The 15,085-nt window shown below is 45.0% G+C and overlaps 1 protein-coding gene across 6 annotated transcripts in view; it reads right to left on the minus strand.

Moving 5' to 3' along the window:
* Positions 1–15,085, minus strand: part of LOC119977288 (arfaptin-2-like) — a 126,386-nt gene that overhangs the window by 38,736 nt on the left and 72,565 nt on the right. For all 6 annotated transcript variants that reach the window (XM_038818039.1, XM_038818038.1, XM_038818034.1 and 3 more), the window contains exon 2: positions 7,646–7,753. In XM_038818039.1, coding sequence (XP_038673967.1) covers positions 7,646–7,744 — 99 coding nt within the window. In that variant the 5' untranslated portion in view covers positions 7,745–7,753. The remainder of the gene's footprint in view (positions 1–7,645; positions 7,754–15,085) is intronic.

Raw genomic sequence — 15,085 nt, forward strand, 5'->3', positions numbered from 1 at the left:
GATGAAGGCAAGCAGGCTGTATGCCTTCTTGACCACTCTATCGACCTGTGTTGCCACCTTCAGGGTACAATGGACCTGAACTCCCAGATCTCTCTGTCCATCAATTTTCCCCAGGGCTTTTTCATTTACCGTATAGTCCGCTCTTGAATTAGATCGTCCAAAATGCATCACCTCGCATTTGCCTGGATTGAACTCCTTCTACCATTTCTCCGCCCAACTCTCCAATCTATCTATATTCTGCTGTATTCTCTCACGGATCCCCGTGGAACACCACTGGTCGCAGCTCTCCATTTTGAGACACTCCCTTCCACCACTAATCTCTGTCTCCTGTTGCCCAGCCAGTTCTTTATCCATCTAGCTAGTACACCCTGGACTCCATACGACTTCACTTTCTCCATCAGCCGACCATTGGGAACCTTATCAAATGCCTTACTGAAGTCCATGTATATGACATCTACATCTACATCCCTCATCAATCAACTTTGTCACTTTCTCAAAGAATTCTATTAAGTTGGTAAGACATGACCTTCCCTGCACAAAACCATGCTGCCTATCACTGATAAGTCTATTTTCTTCCAAATGGGAATAGATCCTATCCCTTGGTATCTTCTCCAGTGCCGGACCGAGAGCCGGATCGGGAGCCAGATCGAGTACCAGATCGGGAGTCGCTCAGGAGTCGGATCGGCAGCCGGATTGAGTGCCGGATCGGGAGCCGGATCGGGTGCTGGATCGGAAGCCTGATCAAGTGCCGGATCGAGAGCCGGATCGAGTGCCTGTTCGAGAGCCGGATCGAGTGCCTGTTCGAGAGCCGGATCGAGAGCCGGACCGAGTGCCTGATCGAGTGCCGGACCGAGTGCCGGATCGAGAGCCGGACCGAGTGCCTGTTCGAGAGCCGGATCGAGAGCCGGATCGAGAGCCGGATCGAGAGCCGGACCGAGAGCCGGACCGAGTGCCGGACCGAGTGCCGGACCGAGAGCCGGACCGAGTGCCGGACCGAGTGCCGGACCGAGAGCCGGACCGAGAGCCGGACCGAGAGCCGGACCGAGAGCCGGACCGAGTGCCGGACCGAGTGCCGGATCGAGTGCCGGACCGAGTGCCCTTTCAGGAAGAAGTCGTCACGTTGAGCAGTCAGCTCTACCCCAGCTGATCGGATTGCTCCATCTTGTTGACAATTTTCTTTGGATTTCTCAGCATTTTGTCACCAACGCTTAGCCAGAATCATCCAGGGAGATAGTATGGAGCATTCCCTGCCGGATTAGGTAAATAATAATAATAATAATCTTTTATTGTCACAAGTATGAAGTTACTGTGAAAAGCCCCTAGTCGCCACATTCCGCCGCCTGTTCGGGTAGGCTGGTACGGGAATTGAACCTGCGCTGCTGGCATTGTTCTGCATCACAAACCAGCTGGTATGGGCTGTGCAAGCGTGATAAACAAGGGGATTAAAGGATGAGCAGCACCAAAGTCCACGGAAACACTGCTTTTCCCGTGTTTGCATCACTGAATCCCCAAGGGGCTGTTTTAATATCAGGTGGTCACTATTTTAAGACAGATGAGGAGAACATTTTTCTCTCAGAGATTGTGCGACTTTGCAATTCTGCCTCAGAACATGGTAGAAATGGGATAGTTAAATATTTTTAAAGAGAAGGTAGATGGATTCTTACGAACATACAAAACTGGTGCATTCGGCCCCTCGAGCCTGCTCTGCCATTCGATAAGATCATGGTTGATCTGTTTGTGTAAAGCAGTGTTTTTCAAATCGTTTTTCCCTGCGACCCCGCCGGCTGACCTTCGCGACCCAGCCGGCCAACCTGACACACCATTACTGCTCACCTTTAGTACAGCAGATGAACCTGCTTGGTCCTCACGATCTCACTTGCTTCATCATTCAATCTTACATTTCTGCTCTTGATTTAAGTTCTCGCTGTATCCTTTGTAAAATATCAAGGTTTTTCCTCAAACTCGCCATGGTTAGTCTTCAAATTCCTTTGAGGATTTGAGGGCTTTGCCGGTCCTTCCCTGCATATAGCACACATGGGCTTTGCATCTTGATTTGCATTGGCACAATTACAGCCATACCTCAACAAATCATCTTTGTTCCAGATTTCAGTTTCTCCTTAATTGTTTGTTCACCAGAGGCCCTGGAGCTCTGGATACAGCTCACACCAGTACTGCTTTGTCCTGCTGTGGACTCTCCTGTGAAGCTCTCTCCTGCTGATTCAGTTGTGTGATCCTGGCCTCTTTCTCTGGCCCTCTCTCTTCCTTATTACACGATGTGGAGATGCCGGCGTTGGACTGGGGTGAGCACAGTAAGGAGTCTTACAACACCAGGTTAAAGTCTAACATGTTTGTTTCAAACACTAGCTTTCGGAGCACTGCTCCTTCCTCAGGTGAATGAAGAGGTAGGTTCCAGAAACATATATACAGACAAATTCAAAGATGCCAGACAATGCCTAGATTGCGAGCATTTGCAGGTAATTACATTTTTACAGATCCAGAGATAGGGGTAACCCCAGGTTAAAGAGGTGTGCATTGTCTCAAGCCAGGACAGTTGGTAGGGTTTCGCAAGCCCAGGCCAGATGGTGGAGGATGATGCGACATGAATCCAAGGTCCCGGTTGAGGCCGCACGCATGTGTGCGGAACTTGGCGATAAGTTTCTGCTCGGCAATTCTGCGTTGTCGCGCGTCCTGAAGGCCGCCTTGGAGAACGCTTACCCGGAGATCAGAGGCTGAATGCCCTTGACTGCTGAAGTGTTCCCCGACTGGAAGGGAACATTCCTGCCTGGTGAATGTCGCACGATGTCCGTTCATTCATTGTCGCAGCGTCTGCATGGTCTCGCCAATGTACCACGCTTCGGGACATCCTTTCCTGCAGGGTATGAGGTAGACAACGTTGGCCGAGTCACACAAGTATGTGCCGCGTACCTGGCGGGTGGTGTTTCCACGTGTAATGGTGGTATCCATATCGATGATCTGGCATGTCTTGCTGAGATTGTCATGGCAGGGTTGTGTGGTGTTGTGGTCTCTGTTCTGAAGGCTGGGTAATTTGCTGCAAACAATGGTTTGTTTGAGGTTGCGCGGTTGTTTGAAGGCAAGTAGTGGGGGTGTGGGGATGACCATGTCAAGATGTTCATCTTCATTGATGATGTGTTGAAGGCTGCGAAGAAGATGTCGTAGTTTCTCCGCCCCAGGAAAGTACCTGACGACGAAGGGTACTCTGTCAGGGTGCCCCGTGTTTGTCTTCTGAGGATGTCGGTGCGGTTTTTTGCTGTGGCGCGTTAGAACTGTTGATCGATGAGTCAAGCGCCATATCCCGTTCGTACGAGGCCATCCTTCAGCGTCTGTAGATGTCTGTTACGCTCCTCCTCGTCTGAGCAGATCCTGTGTATACGGAGGGCTTGTCCATAGGGGATGGCTTCTTTAATGTGTTTCGGGTGAAAGCTGGAGAAGTGGAGCATCGTGAGGTTATCCGTGGGCTTGCGGTAAAGCGAAGTGCTGAGGTGACCGTCCTTGATGGAGACGAGTGTGTCCAAGAATGGAACTGATTTTGGAGAATAGTCCATGGTGAGTCTGATGGTGGGATGGAATTTATTGATCTCATCGTGTAGTCGTTTCAGTGATTCTTCGCCATGGGTCCAAAGGAAAAAAATGTCATCGATGTATCTGGTGTATAGCATCGGCTGAAGGTCCTGTGTGGTGAGGAGGTCTTGTTCAAACTTGTGCATGAAGATGTTGGCATATTGAGGTGCAAATTTGGTCCCCATGGCTGTTCCGTGCGTCTGGATGAAGAATTTGTTGTCGAAGGTGAAGACGTTGTGGTCTAGAATGAAACGGATGAGTTGCAGAATTGCGTCTGGAGATTGGCAGTTGTCGGTGTTGAGGACTGAGGCTGTTGCAGCAATGCCGTCGTCATGGGGGATGCTGGTGTAGAGTGCCGAGACATCCATTGTGACGAGGAATGTTCCTGGTTCAACTGGTCCATGGGTGCTGAGTTTCTGTAGGAAGTCCGTCGTGTCGCGACAGAAGCTGGGTGTACCTTGTACGATGGGTTTCAAGATGCCCTCGATGTGGCCAGAGAGGTTCTCACACAGGGTCCCATTGCCTGGAACGATAGAACGGCCTGGTGTGTTGGCCTTGTGTATTTTCGGGAGGCAGTAGAGATCTCCAATGCGGGGAGTATGTGGGTTCCTTATTACAAAATAAGCCATCTTCAGTTCTTCACACAGTCCTGTGGCTTGCTTGCTGGCAGCAATAAAATGGACGAATCGCTCCTCCATGATTCACGGCCAAAGCACGGATGTACAGGGCGCATGGCGTCAGTGTATGTGCCGGGTGTGTGACCTTCTCTCTGCCGCTGCCTCTAGCGGAAAGACTCCATCGATCATATTTAAAGGCAAGATCGCGGCCAGCCTTCTTGTTTTTACTTTGAAACTTTATTTCCGATACCTGATTTTCCCAAGTTTATGACATTTTACTACTGAAAATTAAAACAATTTCAGTTGAACATGCGCATCGTTGCACTTACACACAAACTTTGTTTTACATATATTTCCATTTCTTTAGGAATTTAAACAAGTATAGAAAAAAGTGCAATCTTGTTTTGACTTTACAAACTATCACTACAGACGAGTTGTCATGAAGCACCTTATCAAACACACACAATGTCACAATATCTCTTTCTGGTTCCAGTTAACATCCAAGTTATCGCCTTCTCCATTCTCACCAAAAAGCACCGACTTCCTGGTCTCCAGAGAACCGTGACACAAAGTGATGCCTGTAGGTTTTTTCCAGTGTTGACATGCGTCAGCCGTATTGACTGGCATCGTTTGATCGGTATTCCTCACTGATAAACCTGGCCTGGCCTCCCTCTCACTGTCCAATAGCTGCATCCACACCATCCACAGACTGCTGACCACTTCCCGTGCAGTACTCCACGTCGTGGGAGTGCAAGCAGGCGTTGTGCTGCCGCTGAACAGTTTGACCAGGGAGCCGCAGGTCACATACTGCCGATCGGTGGTGGGGGACGAGCAGAGCAGCGCGTAGAGTACCAACGTGGGGGACACAACTGTTTGCAACGCGTGCCCATATGGACACTCGTTTGCTTCTTCCCCCACTCCGCCACGCGCACGGTGACCAGCATACAGCCCAACCTCGCGCTGCCCTCTCAAACGGCGCAACCAATCAGCGACTGCCCATGGCTGACAATATTGAAAGCTGGTCGCGGCCGTCAGGGACTTCTTTCCGCGATCGGCAATGCCACAACCGATTGCTCTGCGACCCTCCCGACACCCACGGGTCGCAAGTTTGACCCCGAAACATGAAGTTACCTGTTAGGCAAGACAATCAAAGGTTATCGGGGATAAATGGGAATGTAGAACTTGTATCACAACACAGATTAGCAATCAAATGGCGAGGCAGGATCGAGGGACTAAGTGGCCTACTTCTGAACCTGTTTTGTACGCTCGTACTGTTAAGAAATAGATATTATTTTAATTCATTTATATTTGTATTTGGGTGTAGGACACAAGGTATGTTGTTAAGTTTTAATTCCTTGCAAGACTGTGGGTTTGTTTAGATGCCTTTTACGACTCGAAAATAAACATAGAGCATTAAAAAAAAACACTGCTTTTGCCTCGCAATCCCCGGCCCACAGACATAGCAAAAAGCAATCAGCTCAGTTGAGAGAAGGTCAGCACAAAGGACAATACAGCACGTGCTACTTCCTAGCCTGTGCCAATCATCAAGCCTGCCTGAACTAAAACCTTCTGCACTTCCGGGGTCTGTATCCTGCTATTCCCATCCTATTCATGTATTTCTCACGATGCCTCAAACTATCGTCCCTGCTTCCACCCCCTCCTCCAGAAACGAGTTCCAGCCACCCACTACCCTCTAAAACAAACTTCCCTCGCACATCTCCTCGAAACTTTGCACTTTGCACCTGAAACCTATACCCCCTAGGAATTGACTCTTCCACCCTGGGAAAAAGCCGCTGACTATCCACTCAGTCTATGCCCCTCATTATTTTGTAGACCTCTATCAGGTCGCCCCTCCTCCTTCATTCCAGTGAAAACAATCCGAGTTTATCCAACCTCTCCTCATAGCTAATACCCCACAGACCTCTCCAATGCAAAGAAATCCTTCTGGTAGTGGGGCAACCAGAATTGTCCGTAATATTCCAAATGTGGCCTAACTAAGGTTCTAAACAGCTGCAACATGACTTGCTAATTTTTATACTCAATGCCCCGGCTAATGCAGGAAAGCATACCGTATGCCTTCCTGACTACTTTCTCCACCTGCATTGCCATTTTCAGTGGCCTGTGCACCTGTACACCCAGATCCCTCTGCCTGTCAATATTCTTAAGGGTTCTGCCATTTACTGCATGACTTTTCATGCCCCCTTTTAGCCCTCCTAGCTCCTTGCTTAAGGTCCTTCCTACTTTCTTTATATTCTTCAAGGACTTTGTCTGTTCTCAGTCTTCTAGACCTTACGAATGCTTCCTTTATCTTTTTGACTAGGCTCACAAGATTCCTCCTCATCTAAGGTTCCCGAAACTTGCCATACTTATAATAATAATCTTTATTGTCACAAGTAGGCTTACATTAACACTGCAATGAAGTTACTGTGAAAATCCCCCAGTCGCCACATTCCGGTGCCTGTTCGGGTACACAGAGGGAGGATTCAGAATGTCCAATTCACCTAACAGCACGTCTTTCAGGACTTGTGGGAGGAAACTTGGGCACCCGGAGGAAACCCACGCAGACACGGGAAGAATGTGCAGACTTCGCATAAATTGTGACCCAAGCGGGACTCGAACCCGGGACCCTGGAGCTGTGAAGCAACAGTGCTAACCACTGTGCTACCGTGCTGGCCAAAGGCTTATGCCAAAGATTGTCATTAAGTAGTCGTCTGCAAAAGTCAGCAAGACTTGCAGCTGGGTGTCTGAAAGAGTTTCTCTCTTTCTTCAAGGTCTTTTCTAAGAAATCTCTATCCTGAAGAGCACAAGTATCCTGCATTTGCTAACTTTATTTACAAGTGGCTTTTCACCTGTGATGGGCTTTGCTTAAATGGGGACAGAGAAAGTGTTTCCTTTTGTTGTTTTGCTATTAATTGTAAGCTATTTTCTGTGATGTTAATGTGTTTAATCCTGTATTTAAAATAAACATTGGTCAGTGGAATTACCTGTGGAGTGCGGTATCCTTTCCTCACAGTTTAATAAAAATGTTTGAGGTTCTTGTTCGGTATTCTAAGGTGCTGACCTTAACATTGCTGATGTAATTGTTTTCTCCTCCCTCCTTTGTCATGTCTCCACATGCAGGAAGGATATCATTGGCCGTCTGTTGAGCATTAGAGTTGCCCCTGAGTGTTGGGAGTAGCTGCTATGAACATAGAACACCGACATAGAACAGTACAGCACAGAACAGACCCTTCGGCCCTCGATGTTGTGCTGAGCATTGTCCGAAACCAAGATCAAGCTATCCCACTCCCTGTCATTGTGGTGTGCTCCATGTGCCTAATAGAATGGTATGGAGAATGTTTTGTGACAGTGAGTGAAATACATTGCCAACTATGTTCTCCCCGATACACAATCCCCAGAGTTCAGTTTTCATGAATTCCTGCCCATTCCCTGTTGGGAGGTAACATTACCTGCTCTAAGCTATCGTCCTCTGGTAAACCGGCCGTGTCACCGTTACTGTTTATGGCAATTTCCATTGTGGCCGCCTTTCCCATGATCCCGTCTGTCATTGTTCAGATCTGTTGGAAAACATACAAAATAAACCTTAAAGTTCTTCAGACAAAATGTTAAAGATTCCTCAGCACACAGATGTCACCCCATGATCTGAGCAACATCCCTCCCTCTCTCAACCGAAACCACCAAACACAGCCGAACCTTCACCTCAGTACCACTGATGGGATCATACTCTGCACAAACAACTGCCACATTTGGCAATGTAAGTAAATCTGTAAAGTGGTCGGATATTTGAGATGCTAGTTCAAATTACGCACATTTGCTCTAAAACACAAGCTCGAGTTTACGTTAATTTGTTCCTTCCCTCACTCATATGTGATTGGATGGGAAGCCCAGCGACCCCAGCAATAGTACTGAAGACTTGTGCTCCAGAACTTGCCGCAGCCCTAGCCAAGCTGTTCCTGGACAGCTACAACACTGGCATCTACCCGACAATGTGGAAAATTGCCCAGGGCTGGGATTTTGTGCTCTCATTCGCATCAGGCGTGAATGGTGACAGGAGTGGAAAATCTTGCGATGGGCCCAATCTGTGTTTAATGTTGGCAAGGAATCCCATCGCGATTGTCCCAGATCCCCACCTAGTGACGTAACAGGACTCCAACCATGCAAAGTCAGGAACGACATTTTAATACATTTGCATCTCATTATCAAGCATGCTCACTGAAATCATTCCCTTACGCTCGAGATCCACCATGGCGGTGGGACGTCACCGTGGCAACAATTAGGAGGGTTTTAGAAACAGGAACCTGACGAGCTCACTTCCGAGGGGAGTTCAGAGGTTTGCGTGCAGCCTGCCACCGCTCACTACAGACAACCGGGGAGAGATGGCATTGGCAAGGGCAAGGAGGAACTGGTAAAAAGCTTTGGGGTGAGGTGGGATGAACCGAGTAACTCACCTCCTGACCCCCCAAAGCCTGTCCACCATCTGCAACGCACAAGTCAGGAGTGTAATGGAATACTCTCAACTTGCCTGGATGAGTGCGGCTCCAACAACACTCAAGAAGCTCAACACCATCCAGGACAAAGCAGCCCCGCTTGATTGCTCCCCTTCCACAAACATTCAAACCCTCCACCATCGACATACAGTGGCAGCCGTGTGTACCAGCAGGGGCTGGTTTAGCTCACTTGGCTAAATCACTGGCTTTTAAAGCAGACCAAGCAGGCCAGCAGCACGGTTCGATTTCCGTACCAGCCTCCCTGGACAGGCGCCGGAATGTGGCGACTAGGGGCTTTTCACAGTAACTTCATTGAAGCCTACTCGTGACAATAAGCAATTTTCAATTTCAATTTTCATCTACAAGATGCACTGCAGGAACTCACCAAGATTCCATAGGCAGCACCTTCCAAACCCACGACCACTACCATCTAGAAGGACAAGAGCAGCACATACCTGGGAACCCCGCCACCTGGAGGTTCCCCTCCAAGTCACTCACCACGCTGTCATGTGATATCTGTAGTGAGAGTACCTTCAAGAAATGGGTGTTTACTACTGCAGTGATGTCAGAGTGTGTGGAGCTGGGCTGTTTGTCAGCTTTTTACTTTCGTTTTAGGCTGCTTGCTGCAGGGTGTGTTTTAGTTTCATTTTCAGTGTTGGAGCTGAAGCCAGAGCGAGCAGGTGTACTGCTGTTCTCTCTGCCATCAAAAGACTATCTCTTGATCATTTGGTGAATTCAGAATTATAAATGTTCTCAGTAGTGAATGTAAACCTAATGTCCTTCTGTTGAAAGGTGTTTCTTCTGTCTTCTGGATGTTATTTGGGAAGTTATTAAGGTTACATAGTGTTGTATTCTTTGGGGGATGTATTTGAATTAATGGTTGCTAAGATGTTCACTGTATGTTTTAAAAAGGAGTTCATAGAATAAACATTGTTTTGTTTCAAAAAATACTTTCCATTTCTGCTCTGCCATACCTGTAGAGTGGGCCGTGTGCTCCCCATACCACAATCTAGTAAAAGTTGTGGGTCAGATGAACTCCATGATACACTTTGGGGTTCTCTAAACCCTGGCCCACAACAAATTGGGGGCTCGAGAGGGATACAAATCTATCTATTGGATTGGCTGAGTGAACTTAAAGACAGTGAGCATATTGTGGCTGCTTTTCAGGTGTGGTATTCTTGTTAAATTAGAGAGTGTTGTGGACAATGGCTCTTTCAGAGGCTCAGAAGTTTTTGGGGGTGGAGAATGTCACACGCAGTACCTTACGGACAGAGACTAAAAGCAGACTGTTAGATTTGGCAAAAACATTGCAGTTAACATTCCCTGACAAAATGCGAAAAGATGAGATAATTATGGTGGTGGTTAAGCATTTAAAGTTGCCTGAGATACAGTTTGACTCATTGGAAATGGCAAAAATTCAGTTACAAATTAAACAAATGGAACATGAGAAAGAATTAAAGCAGCTTGAATACGAGAGAGAGGAAAAAGAAAGAGAGAGAGAAAGAGATGGAAAGGAAAAAGAAAAAGGGAGCAGGGAAAATGAAAGAGAGAGAGAGAGGAAAAAGAGAGGGAGAGGAAAAAGAGAGAGGAAAAAGAAAAGGTGAGAGAAGAAAGGAGAAAAGAAAGAATAGCCCTAGCAGAACAAAAAGAAAGAGAAAGGGAGATACAGATCAGGGAAAAAGATAAAGAGAGAGAGTTTGAAATTCAGAAAATAGCCATGAAACATAACAGTCAGTTAAAATTGGCAGACATAAAGGGAAACGTACAGTTGGATGATAGTGATGAGGACAGTGAGAAAGAGCGTCAAAGTCGAAGGCTTGGTGGGAATCTATTTAAATATGTCCAAGCATTGCAAGGTTTGACGAGAAGGAGATAGAAGCCTTTTTCATTTCATTTGAGAAAGTGGCTAATCAAATGAAATGGCCACAGGACATGTGGGTATTACTGATTTAAACAAAGCTGGTAGGTAGAGCTAGTAAATGTTTGCATCACTACCGGAGGAGGTATCTGGGACATATGAGGAGGTGAAAAAAATCCATCTTAGGTGCATATGAACTGGTGCCTGAAGCCGACAGACAACGGTTTAGAAATTTAAGTTAAGAATTTGGTCATACATGGAGTTTGAAAGGCTCAAACAGAGTAATTTGGAGAAGTGGATAAGGGCTTTGAAAATAGACCAAACGTATGAAGCTCTCAGAGAAATTATACTTTTGGAGGAGTTTAAAAATTCAATTTCTGATGTAGTGAGAACTCATGTGGAAGAACAGAGGGTTAAAACTGTGAGATTAGCAGCAGAAATGGCAGATGATTATGAATTAGTTCATAGATCAAAGCCTGGTTTCCGACATCAGTTTCAACCTGTGAGGGATAGAAACTGGGGACATGAGAAATACTCAAGTGGTAAAGGTGATCTGATGTAAGATAATAAGGAGTGTACCACAGATTAAAAAAGAAATCCAGGAGGGTGGAAAAGAAATGAAAAGTTTCAAATATTTTCACTGTAATAAACTAGGCCATGTAAAGTCACAGTGTTAGGGGTTGAAGAAAAGCACTGGGGAGGCTGATGTGGGAAAACAGGATAAGACAGTGGGATTTGTTAGAGTGGTAAAGGAAAGCCCAAGGGAAGCGAAGGAGGTGCAAAGGATTGTACAGCCTGATCAAGAGGTGATTGGTAAGAAGGTGCCAGATCTCTAAAGAATTTACTTGTGTGGGTAAAGTTTACTCATGTGTATCAGGAGGAGCAGATAAAGAAGTAACAATTTTAAGCGATACGGAAGCTAGTTAATCTTTAATGGTAAAAGATGAGGAGTTATGTAGTTTGGAAAGAATGTTGCCAGAAAAGGTGGTAATATGTGGAATTCAGGGTGAGAGGAGTAGTGGCCCATTGTATAAGGTAACATTGGAAAATCCAGTGAAGAGTGGTGAAGTGGTAGTAGGAGTAATAGAGAAACTATCTTGTCCAGGAATACAGTTTATCTTGGCTAATGATATAGCTGGATCACAAGTGGGTGTGACGCCTACTGTGGTTGATAAGCCAGTGGAAAACCAGACAACTGAAGTGTTGAAGGACGAATATCCTGGGATTTTTCCGGATTCTGTAGTAACAAGGTCGCAAAGTCACACATTAAGACAATAGGAGAAATCAAAGAGTGAAGATGAAGTTGTGCAATTATCAGAAACGATTTTTGATCAGATGGTTGAAAAAGAACAAGAACAGGTGGAGGATGAGGCAGATACTTTTAGTTCAGAAAAATTGGCGGAGTCACAACAGAAAGATGTAGAAATTAAACGGATGTATCAGAAAGCATATACGGAAGAAGAATCTGAGTGTATAACAGAGTGCTATTACCGTAAAAGTGATGTCTTGATGAGGAAATGGAGACCTTTACATATGCAGGCAGTTGAAAAGTGGGCGGATGAAGCCTCAAGCAGTGATAAAACCAGCGCCCTTAACACCCATTCCAGCATTTGAGGGACCTTTTACAAGGGTCCTAATTGATTGCGTGGGACCACTTCCTAAAACTAAAGTGGGAATCAATATCTTTTGACTATAATGGATGTGTCTACTAGGTTTCCAGAGGCCATTCCAGTACGTAATATTACAGCTAAAAGGATTGTGGAGGAGTTACTTAAATTCTTTACTAGATATGGACTATCCACAGAAATTCAATCGGATCAAGGATCAAATTTTACCTTGAAGTTATTCAAAGAAGTAATGGATAGCTTAGGAATAAAACAAGTTAAGTCAACTGCGTACCACCCAGAATCGCAGGGAACGTTAGAGAGATAGCATCAGACATTAAAGACAATGTTGAGGGCGTATTGTCAAGATTATCCAGAGGATTGGGATAAAGGAATCCCATTCGTACTGTTTGCAATTAGGGATGCACCTAATGATTCGACCAAATTTAGTCCTTTTGAACTAATTTTTGGTCATGAGGTAAGAGGACCACTTAAATTGATTAAGGAAAATTTGGTGAGTGAGAAATCGGAAATTACATTATTAGATTACATGTCAAATTTTAGGGAACGATTAAATAGAGCAGGTGAATTGGCTAGACAACATTTGAAAGTTGCACAAAATGTGATGAAACGGGTAGCGGACAAGAAATCCAAAGTTTTTAGTTTTGCCAGTGGAGATGAAGTTTTAGTGTTGTTACCAGTGGTAGGGGAGCCTTTAAAAGCTGGGTTTTGTGGACCGTATCAGATTGAAAGGAAATTAAGTGAGGTGAGTTATGTGGTAAAAACACCAGAGAGAAGGAAGACTCACCGAGTGTGTCATGTGAATATGCTTAAAAGGTACTTTTAAAGGGAAGGAGAGAAAAAGGTGTTAATGATTCTAACTCAAAGTGACGAACCAAATCCAGATGCCTGTGAATTTGACATACCTCAAATTAAATTGGAAAACGAGGATGTTCTTAAAAATTGGGATAAATTGTTGAGTTACCTTGCAGAGGAAAAACGAACTAGCCTGAAAGAGTTACTGATATCACATGGGCAAGTTTGTAGAGATAAATTGGGAAGTACTAAAATGGCTATACATGTAGTTGTGGGAAATGCTGTTCCAATCAAACAATATCCATACAGACTTAATCCTTTAAAATTGGCACAGGTTAACAGAGAGATTGAGAGTATGCTTAAAATGGCATAATTGAAGTGGGTTTCAGCCAATGGAACTTACCCATAGTGATGGTGCCTAAACCAGACGGTACCCAACGGTTATGTGTGGCCTATAGAAAGGTTAATGCAGTTGCAGGTGCGGACTCTTGTCCTATCCCACGTTTGGAGGATTGCATTGAGAAATTGGGACAATCAGCTTTTATTTCCAAATTGGATTTACTTAAAGGTTACTGGCAGGTACCTTTATCCGAAAGGGCGAAGGAGATTTCAGCTTTTATGACTCCAGATGGTATATACCAATTCAGAGTTATGCCATTTGGCATGAAAAACGCCCCAGCCACATTTCAACGGTTAACTAACAAAGTCGTTTCAGGATTATCCAATTGTGCGGTATTCATCGACGATCTGGTAATTTTCAGCCAGACATGGAAAGAACAATTGAAACATCTGATGGAGTTATTTGATCGACTTCAGGAGGCGGGTTTGGTGATAAACCTAGCCATAAGAGAATTTGGAAAAACCCAAGTCACTTTCCTTGGCCATACAATTGGACAGGGTCGAAAGGTCACACGGGATGTGAAACCAACAGTTATTGAGGAGTTTCCAATGTCCTCAAGACAAAGGGAAATAATGCGATTTCTTGGCATGAGTGGATTTGATCAAATGTTTGTGTGAAGGTTTTGTAGCGTTGTTGTGCCACTGATGGACTTGCTGAAGAAACATTGCAAATTTCAATGGACAGCGGGCTTTCAACAGGCATTTGACTGCCTGAAAGCTGTGATAACCAATGCTCCTGTGTTGGAGAATTACAAGGGACTCTGTGATCCGATTTAACTAAAGTATCTGACTTTAAAGAGAAATGCCAAGGTGTAGAGAAATGGACGGATCGTGCAGAGACCTTCTTGTTCAAAGAGACTGTCAATCGAGAAGGATTTCAGTTGGAGGAAGAGGAACAAAAAAAAGGACTATATTATTATACCTCATTGCGTGTGTTGCTTTTTGAAACGAAAAAGTATATATACTGCGTGCATTACTTAAAGAATTGTGGAAAGGTGAAAAATGAAACCATCTTGAAGTTGATAGTTTATCTTTTTTTCTAGGGGGGAGGTGTCATGTGAGAGTACCTTTAAGAAATGGATGTTTATAAATGGGTGTATATAAATGTCTGTAGTAAGAGTATCTTTAAGAAATTGTGTTTACTACTGCAGTGATGTCAGAGTGTGAGTGGTGCTGGGCTGTCTGCCCGCTTTTTACTTTCGTTTTAGGCTGTTTGCTGCAGGGTGTGTTTTAGTTTTGTTTTCAGTGTTGGAGCTGAAGCCAGAGCGAGCAGGTGTACTGCTGTTCTCTCTGCCATCAAAAGACTATCTCTTGATCATTTGGTGAATTCAGAATTGTAAATGTTGTCAGTAGTGAATGTGAACCTAATGTGCTTCTGTTAAAAGATGTTTCTTCTGTCTTATGGATGTTGTTTGGGAAGTTATTAAGTATTACTTAGTGTTGTATTCTTTGGGGGATGTGTTTGAATTAATAGTTGCTAAGATGTTCACTGTATGTTTTAAAAAGGTTAGCTTGAGTTCACAGAATAAACATTGTTTTGTTTTAAAAACTACTTTTCCATTTCTGCTGTACCACACCTATAGAGTGGGCCGTGTGCTCCCCATACCACAATCTAGTAAAAGTTGTGCGTCAGGTGAACTCCATGATACACTTTGGGGCTCTCTAAACCCTGGTCCATAACAACGCTGACTTGGAAATATATCACCGATCCTTCACTGTTGCTGG

The sequence above is a fragment of the Scyliorhinus canicula genome, chromosome 14 (assembly GCF_902713615.1).
Source record: "Scyliorhinus canicula chromosome 14, sScyCan1.1, whole genome shotgun sequence".
NCBI classification, from domain to species: Eukaryota; Metazoa; Chordata; class Chondrichthyes; order Carcharhiniformes; family Scyliorhinidae; genus Scyliorhinus; species Scyliorhinus canicula.